This window comes from Bactrocera latifrons, unplaced genomic scaffold (assembly GCF_001853355.1).
Source record: "Bactrocera latifrons isolate USDA-ARS-PBARC rearing strain unplaced genomic scaffold, ASM185335v1 scaffold_46, whole genome shotgun sequence".
Classification (NCBI taxonomy): domain Eukaryota; kingdom Metazoa; phylum Arthropoda; class Insecta; order Diptera; family Tephritidae; genus Bactrocera; species Bactrocera latifrons.
Genome location: NW_017537112.1, coordinates 683,523 through 693,325, shown reverse-complemented (window position 1 = coordinate 693,325; position 9,803 = coordinate 683,523). Strand labels below are relative to the sequence as shown.

Genomic DNA, 9,803 nt, shown 5'->3' with positions numbered 1-9,803 from the left:
TTGATTAAAAAAACAAAATATTTTTATTTCCAATAATTTTAATTTAATACTTTATGACAAATTTGTTTATAAATTATGTATATAAAATTTAATTTGAATTAAAAATAAAAAAAATAAAATTGATTAAAAAAACAAAATATTTTTATTTCCAATAATTTTAATTACATATTTTATATCACTAAAAGGTAAAAATATCATAGCGCTTCCGCTTCTTTCACAACAAAAATTCAAAACTAAAACATTGTTCAAGTATCACTGTGTTCCATTTTGTTTTTCTAAGTGTAGTGTTTGCATATTTAAAATTGTAGTTTATGTCCGATTTATTTACTAACCGTCACTGGCAGCAATTCACCATCATCATCAAGGCATTTGAAAAATTTACCACCGAAAAATTGTACACCCATTATGGAAAATATCAACCAAAAGACTAAACAAACTAAAAGTACATTAAAAATTGACGGTATTGCATACATGAGAGCATTTACTACAATTCGCATTCCTTGCCACCTGGAATAGAAATAAAACGAAACAGATTCATAGATTTATGGGGGGACATGTTTAACATATTTACATATTTTTTCTTTTTAACTGTAAATCTCTTTATGTTTTCGAAAGTTGTTTTGTTTTATTATTATTTTTGTTTTTTTGTTTTTGTTTTGATACTGAGGATAGGAAGGCCTTCAAATACATACACACATATATTGGGCTACTTTTAGAGAACAGAAACAGCAAGTAATATGAAATTTTACACATACATACATACAGTTAACGAGAACTTTAATTTTAATTTAACTAAAATTTAAATTAATCATTTAGAATAAATGAGAATAATAAACTATATCTTTTGTATCGAAGTCAAGCCTCAATATCAAATAAAAAATGTGAAAACTATAAAAATAGTTATTTAGGAGACTCTCATCTTTATGAACAATTGGAACACTTTGGAAACTCATATTTTTATGAGCAACGGGAACACTTTGTATATTTGTAAACTAGAAACAATATTATTATTTTATGAACTTGTGATACACGTGAGAGATCGTACTTAATTTTGTGTACAAGTGAGGTTAAAACGAGGAAAACGTTAACTTCGGCCGCACTCTCGCTATAATACCCCTCATTGGTGCATTTTTTATAACATAAAAGGATATAAGAAGATCTTTTTCGTAGGAGAGGGGTCTGCGCAAAAATTCAGATTGTTATCTCAAAAAACTGAGGGAGCTAGTCCAACAGACGGCCATGGAAAATCGACTCCCCTCGTCGCACTGATCAGTTAGACAATACTTCATAAGGTCCACAACGTTTTCTTTACGATATATTCTTTTATGTAGAGTGAAAGAGGTTCTAATAGTGAGTAGATGGGTTTAATTCTATAAGCTGCTTTTACTGACAGCGGTAGCGAGATTTGACTCCAGCTTGAGAGTCTAGTTTGGAGACCACCTTAATTCATATTTTTATGAACATCTGTCGACATACTTTTTTTTTATGTTGGTGTGACTGTCAGTGCATATGTCATTATATATTTATTTCTGAAGTACATGAAGTGTGCGGAAGCAAATTTCTGGTCCCGAAATGTTCAATATGGTGGGAAAGCCCTTCGGTCGTGAGCAAGTGTTTAGTGTAAAAAATTGTTCAAGGAGGGTTGAGAACGCATTGTCAATGATCCACGTCCAGGACGACCATCAACATCAACTGATGATCAACACGTCACTAAAATGTAGGAAATGATGCTTGTGAATCGACGACTAATAGTCAGAGGTCTTACTGGCATCATTGGAATATCCAAAGGATCAGTGAAAACCATTTTGAGAGATCATTTGGGCATAAAAAAGTGAAACCAAAATCACTCAATTTTTTTAAAAACAGCGTCATGTTAACGCCTGTGAAACACTGCTTTCTGTCTACCAGGATCTATGCTTACGACTCGAAAACAGAGCCGGAAAAACCATGTCAACGCAGGTCAAAAAAAAGGCTATGTTGACAGTTTTCTTCGATTATCGAGGTGTAGTACACACCGAACTGCATTGATTCTTCATGAGTTTTTTGCTAAATTTCTAAACAATATCGTGGCGCCATCATCGTACCATAAAGAAAGTGAGAACTCAGAAACTGTAGTCAATAGAAATAACGGGAGACTCAAGGGATAAGAACTCTTAAACCAGCGAACTTGCTTATTGGTACTACATCTTTTTTCTTCTTTAACACTTGAAAACTGATTTTCGAAAATAAAAAAAATATATAATTTACTGTTTTTACAATAACTTAACGTCAGGCATGCAAACAAATCGGTTAGTAATTATTTGGTTCTAATCAAAAAATTATGAAATTCATCAAAGGATAGCAAAGTGACAGGGAAAGTGGTGTTTGGTGAGAGGAAAAGTTTTATGTTTATGTAAGACTTAGTGCCGTATAGCAGTAGTGAGTACAAGTAAGACATACACATATACTGGGGGGTGAAGTGCAAGGTGCGGTCTTGAAGCCAATAACAACGGTTAAATATTGTAGGATAACAACTGACTACAACAACTGGGCACATGAATTTTGGCTAGGCGAGACACCGATGCGGAAGGCAAAGTGTAACACGAATTGCTCTGTGTTTGCAGCACAAAAAGTTTACAGAAACTTGATTTTTTTTGGCACTAGAAATTATTAAATTTTGATAAAGTTTTTTAAATTATTATTTTTTTAATTATTATTATTTGTTATAATTTTTTTTATTATTATTATTTTTTATTTAAATTTTTTTGTTGTATTTTTCAAACTTTTTGTCTGCAAATACAACTGTACGCAAATGTAAAAAAAATCACATGTCACATATAAACTGATTAGCTACAATTTCCAACTTCTGAATTCCGACATCAATACATATTACTGTTAGTTACTGGCGGCCTAGTAGGTGGTACAGGTTGTACGGTAAACGGTACATAATAACGGTATGCTTCAATTACTCAATTACACAATTACGCAATAACGGGATATATTCATTACTGCTACTGCCAATAAATTTGAGTGAATTTTTCGTTTCAACAGAGCGCTATACGGTACTTTCGGTGTGGCATTATTTACTTTTTTATTATTTCTATTCGAAATTCATAAAGAAGACGAGATTGTATTAAACACTTCCAAATTGTATTTCATAATATTATAATTTTTTTTCAATTAAAATACAGTAAGAAAGTTGGAAAGCATAATTTTTTTTAAATACAAACATATGTATGTAAGAATATTAGAAAATTAATAACGGTACAAAAAATGTGCATACAAGCTTGTTCAAAGCCAATGTTGTAAGAAATTAGTGTCGTTGTTATAAGTATGTATATATAGTATATTATGTATGTTAGAAAGAGTTAAATGTTGTAGCGTAAAAAGTTAAAAAAGGCAGACTGAAATCTGAAAGTAGAAAGTTGATGCATAATTTAATATTTAAGGATTCAAAGAAAATTACACAATTACCAAAATACATCGATAGATTAGATTTATTTGAGCAACATTAGCATGGAGCATGCCAAATTCAGTAGTCTATAGTATATAGCACGTATATAGTATTAATAGCTTAAGAGAATACACATTTAAGAGCGAAAATACGAAATTTTCAATAAAAGTATGTAAATATAGTTTCAACTTCACTTTTTTTCTTTTTCAAAATTACCATCATTAATATTTTAAGCGAAATTGTAGACACAAGCTTACGGCTACTTCGTTTGCACACCGATTAACTTACCGTGATATGGCGCGTAATGGGCGTAAAGCTCTCAATGTCCGTAGCGAACGCAGAACCTTGAGATTCTCATTCTCCTCAATGAGCAATGAGAATACGGATACCTGCGATAATGAGAGAGAGCAAAAGCATTAAATACCAGCATAAATATTTACGACCTTCAATTGTATACTCACGAAGACTATAATGAAATCCAATATCGTCCAAAAACTGGTGAAATATTTGGAAAACCCCAACGCTAGCCATTTCAAAACCATTTCAACGACAAAGATCAAACAAAATGAGAAGTTCGTCCAGTAGAGTATACGCTTCAGCGTTTTATTGCTATCCAAGTAGATGTCCTCGAAACAGAGTGTGATGCTCGACGCGAATATGAGCACTAGCACAAACCACTCAAAGGCTGGAGTATCGACAACCGCCAAGACAGCCGTCCTTATGCGTGTCCAATGTTTGGCGCTCTTCGTGTCCATGCACGACATAAACCATGGACAGCGAAAGTAGAAGCTGTAATGAGATTTTTTGTTGTTGTGGTTTTTTCACATATGACATAGGTGATAGATTGAGGTGACATCAGCAGAGAAGAATAGATGAGGGGGGAAAAAAGAGAAAAGTAAGTTATAGAGGGAGAGAGAGAGAGAGAGAGAGAGAGAGAAAAGATAGGAAATATACATATGTATAATTTTAAAGAAATACAAATTTATATAATTTTAATTTTTTTTATTTTTAAAACATTTGAATTTTTTTTCTATGAAGATAAGAATTTAATGTAAGGATTTATCTGTTTTGAATAGAGCAGGATTGCAATTTTCGTGTTTTGGGAAATAACATACAAATATTAAAATATAATATATTTCAAATATAATTTTTAAAAAATTAGACAGGTGGCAACCCTACCATAATAATTTTAAAGATACTATTTCTCATAACCTTTTATATAATACCGATTTTATGTATTTCCCAAAATTAGTAAATAAAAATTTTAGATAGGTGGCAAGCCTACCATAAAAAATGTTAAATATAAATTTCCTCAAGTTCGTTTGAATGATACCCATTTTGGAGTGTTTCTTTATATCATCAATTTCTTTAGCTCCAAATTTATAAACATCAGGCAACTGTTTTCAGCTGAAAACTTTCTTAAACTTATTTAGTTTCATACCCAAATTGATCGCTCTATTTTATTTCGCCAATTCAATTTAGTAAAAATGTTTAATAATATGGTAACACTCCAAGTGGCATCCCTTTTTAGCTGAAAACATTTTTAAACCTATTTAATTTGGTACCCAGATTATTTCAATTCACTAATTTAATTTAAAAAAATTTAATATGGCAACACTGGTAAAATAGTTTCAACCGTTAGTCTTCTTTAAGTGCATTAGTTCAATAGTCACGTTATAATTAAGCGTTTAATTTTATTAATTATTATTTATATTTCTAATGCTATTTATTTAAACAGGTGGCAGCTACGCTATACATTTTTTTTTAACCACAACCTTTTAAAAATCTATCTGATTTGTGCTGTTGTATAGCTAATGAATTTCTTTGAACTAAAATTTATAAAAAGTGGCAACCTTTTTTAATTTTTTATTTCACCGTATTTTTATTCTACGATAATTTTAATTGCAAAATACGTGTGGTATGAACTCGTAAATCTTATAAAATTTAAATAATCTACTCATACTTACTGATCGTAGCACTTCTGCGGGAAGCAATCGTCTGGCACTTTCGGTGTTTTCGATTGTCCGAAACTTGGAAAAGTCATGGGATCATTGTATGCTCCCTGCGAGTTACGTCTCCCACCTACTGTGAGATCGTCTACGTAGGAGACCAGACAATGCCATGGTTTTTCGGTCAGCCGCGAGAACGCCGACTTCTGTGTTGGCTCGGCGGTCTCCGTTACCATAGCACCGCTCGCAGATGAGCGTGCACCCGGCACGCTATAACCCAGTGCCAGTACCGAACTGGTATCGGCAATGCCGCCACCGCATGAACTATGCGATTCAGTGCGTGTGGATTGAAAGGAAGCGGCTTTGTCTAGAGTCGATTGAGGATGCTCGGCGAAGCGTTTGGCGCGCATATCGCCCACATCGCCGGCAGCCCTTGGGCGGATGGTCGTGGTGGTGGTGGTGCAAGTTGTGGAAATGGTGGTTCTTGTTGCTGACGGAATTAGTGGTTGTTGTGATGGTAGTAGTGGTGGTGGTGGTGGGTCATGTATTTTCGAGGCGTGGTAATGTTGTTGGTGCTCAGTGAGTGCCGCTAGCGGCGGCGTGGTCTTGATTGAGGATATTTGTGCTAGTGTTGGCGGTTCGAGCTGCGACTTGAGCGATGTTGGTGGTGTTGCTGGTACAGCCACACCGGATGATGCCAATGAGCCGCCGTCACGTTGATTACTCTGTTGACGGCTCAACTGTTGCTTTTGTATTAGCAAATTCTCATATGAATTGGTGCTTTTCAGCGATAAGCTATCAAGTCGGATGGCGTCAGTTGTGAGGCACTTGCGTGGCAATTTCTCCGACTCCATGCGCAGCGTTGATATGGGTTTCTCCTCTTCAGGTACTTCATCGACACGTTCGATCAGCGATAATCGCTTGAAGCGATCAAATTGTGCCGCAAACTGATCGCTCTTGTGGCGTGCAAACGGCGATTTGGCGGCCGCTGTCACTGTAGCTGCCACGGCCATCGATTCGATGGTCACGAATGGCGCATGTATTTGATCACAGATTTTGCGTATTTCATTTGATATGCTAAAGTCTTCGTCGATCTTCCGTTGCTTCTCAAGGCTGCGTCGCTTGATCTTCACCGAATTGCGATCAGTGCTGGTGAGCAGCGAATGCTGGCGACGGGGCACTGTTGATAGGTCATAACTATCATAGGGATTTAATGGATGTACGACCTCGTCAGCAGCTGCACGCTCTGACGCGCCTGTTATGACCGCAATATGATCGAGTATGGCTTTATTGGCTTCGTCGGCCGCAGGCGATGGTTCGGAGAGTGTGGATAAGCGACGCTCCAACGACGTGGTGGAGCGTTTAATCTCCTCCAACTCTTTCTCAAAACTCTGTATGATATTATCGAACTCAGAATGCTCAACCAGTGGCAAGACCTCGTCATGTCCGTTGCCATTGCTAGACGGGTGACTACCATTACGACGCTGCTCGATCTGTTGCATTATCGAGTTGGATATATAGCTTAAATTCGATTTGATGCTGCTGGTCGACGGTTTGCGTTCCTCTTTACGTGTATCGACAATCAACGAATCGGTGTCGGCGTCGACATATGCCGAACCATAGCCGACAGTTTCGCTGAAATAATTGTTGCTATTGTCCGCATCATCTTGCAGAAATTGAAAGAGCTCCTTATGCTCACAGTTCAGCAATTCGTCACGCAAGTTACCCTGATGTGAGAGCAGCTCCTCGTGCTCCATCGAGATTGTATTCAGTGATTGACCGCTCGAGTGTCGTCGCACACCCATATGCAAGTCGTCATCGGATTTCAGACTACGTGACGGTATCAGTGAACGTTGCGACTGATCGCTCGATTGCGACAATCGATCTAATGACTTGCGATAGCTGGGCGAACGCGTCAGCAATGACTTCTGATACTGCAAATATGCCTCGTCATGCTCATCGCTGCAGTAGCGGCGTGACGATGTGTCCTGCAACGAATCGCCACGCATAAACCAACCGCTACGCTGATCATTCGCATATGGATCGGTGTCAGTCGAATTATACTGGCCCATGAGACGCAGCTCAATGGACTCGGTGTATGTGGGCTCATCACGCGAATCGTTGTGTTGGGTGCCGAAACCGGAAGACACTTGATGCAGCAGGCGACGTTCCGCTTGCGGATAAAGCGTATTGTAGTCGTTGCGACTATTATTGTCTAATTGGCAGGAGCTGGTGGTTGTTGTAATGCCATCGAAGGAGGGCGCTTGCTGCTGCAATTGCATGTGATGCAATTGTTGTTGCTGCTGCTGCTGCTGCTGTTGTTGCAGTAACATAAGCTGTTGCTGTTGCTGCAACTGTGTTGGCGATTGTAATTGTTGTTGATGTTGTTTTTGTTGGTATTGCTGTTGCTCGGACAGCTCATGCTCGCTCTCCACGCCGTCAATGATCGTGTGCAACGCATCCTTCAAGGGTATTTGAAAGCCGAAATCCGAACCGGACACCGGACGATTCATGGACTCCTGCGCACGTAAGTGAGAGGAAACGAAAGTGAGAAAAAGAGATATAGGACTAGTGATAAAAATAAACAGTTACAATGCTCACCCACCTGATAACTCAATCTATGCAGCTTCGTCTCGGTTAATAAGCTCGGCTTCTCGATCACCTGCGCCGCCGCCTGTTGCGCCTCCATGACGATTTGCTGAAACTTGGTCGCATATTTGCGCTCCTTGCGCTCTTTACGCTCCTGCCGTTTCTTGCGTATCAGATCGCGTACACGCTCGATGCTGCGCGCCAATTTCGACTCTTCGCCGACTTCCTATAGTGTGGAATTAGTAAGAGAAGGACATTTTTTTAGCATGAAACAACATTTTTAGTTTTTTTGAGTTTATGAAAGAGAAGCTTAGGAATTTCGTGAAAATTTAGTTATTAAATTTTATGCTTGCATTGGCGCCAATTCCAGACAGCGATTTCGCTAGTTACTACTAACAGCTAATGGGTGTTAACGGGTCTTTGGAAATTTTTTCAGGGTTGCTAAGCTACCAAACGCGCCAATTGGATACCGTTGGTTTTTTTATAATTAATTATTTTTGCAACTGCTACTTAAGGTTTTAGGCATGCAACATCCATAAATGCTTTTGATGCTTTGGAAAACTACAGTTAACATTTAGAGTTTTCGAAAATTGTACGACCAAATCAAAGAGCAACAACAAAATGCAAGCAATTTTTAGTAAATATATAATTTTTAATTCATTTTAAGGACGCATTAATTCTACAATAATATAAAGTGGCTGATTTATTTGGTTAGTGGATTTTTTTTAAAAAATTTAAATTGCTGGAAATTACCTTCTTTTTGAAAATCTGTTTATTTTATGACATACATATACATTTTATTGTTATTGTTTTTTTTTTTTTTAATTTTTAAGTGAATATTGTTTTGCAATATCATTTTCAACATTTGCGGTTTAAAGGTGTACAAATTTTTCTCAGAGTTGCATTTCAACACAAACGGAGCGGCGGGCAGTATATAGTTTTACATACACAAATACATTGTATACATATATATTATTTAGTCGAACACATTGTGGTGCATATTTTTAGTTGTTGTAGTTTTACATATAAATACATAGTTTGGAGTTTTATTTAAAACGTTTATGACATTAGAAAATCAAAGAAATTAATAACAGTATTTGAGTGGAAAAACAATTAATTTTTGTTTCAATATTTTTTGTGCAAATATTTGTATGTTTTAGTTTTCAGTTTTCAATTTTAGAATGTTTTAAATTAATTGTTTTTAGTTTTGTATTTTATAATAAGTTTATATATATAAATATATATTTGAATTAATTTTATTGTATTTTAAAGTAGTCAGTTTAAGGCACGCAAACACACACAGCAATCAAGATCAAACACAGTTTTGGGAAAGTTAGTTTTTAAAGTTTTTTTTTTATAAATTTTTTAAGGCACAAAGATATGAAGGATCGTTCGCAAGTTATCAACAGTTGAGCGGGGAAACACAGACGAGTCGAAGAGAGGAAGACAATAGATAGAAATACATACATATGTTTATTTATAGGTTATGTTAAATAATTAGTTTACAATTGAGTATATATTGTTAAGCGGTGATTTGGCGGTGTTTCAATATTTTGAAGATTTACATACAAATAAATAAAATGGTTTTATTTCAAGGCAATTTTATGAAAATATTTTTATTTTATTGTTAAAAAATTACGCTCTAGTTAAATTTTTTGAAAAAAAAACTTAAAATCTTACTTCAATGCATTTTTTTGGATTAAAAATTAATAAATTTTTGCATTGGGTTGATTTTTGTATTCCAAAATAAATTTTGATATTTAAATTTTTTAAGTTTCTAAATTTAATTAATTTTTTTTTCGACGTTTTGGAAAATTCATATGAAAATTTAA

The 9,803-nt window shown here is 35.7% G+C and overlaps 1 protein-coding gene across 1 annotated transcript in view; it reads right to left on the bottom strand.

Moving 5' to 3' along the window:
• Window positions 1–9,803, bottom strand: part of LOC108973130 (sodium channel protein 60E) — a 256,070-nt gene that overhangs the window by 22,690 nt on the left and 223,577 nt on the right. The window contains 5 exon segments of the mRNA XM_018940165.1: window positions 180–507; window positions 3,722–3,822; window positions 3,895–4,222; window positions 5,401–7,901; window positions 7,988–8,197. Of these exon segments, the coding sequence (XP_018795710.1) occupies window positions 180–507; window positions 3,722–3,822; window positions 3,895–4,222; window positions 5,401–7,901; window positions 7,988–8,197 (3,468 nt within the window).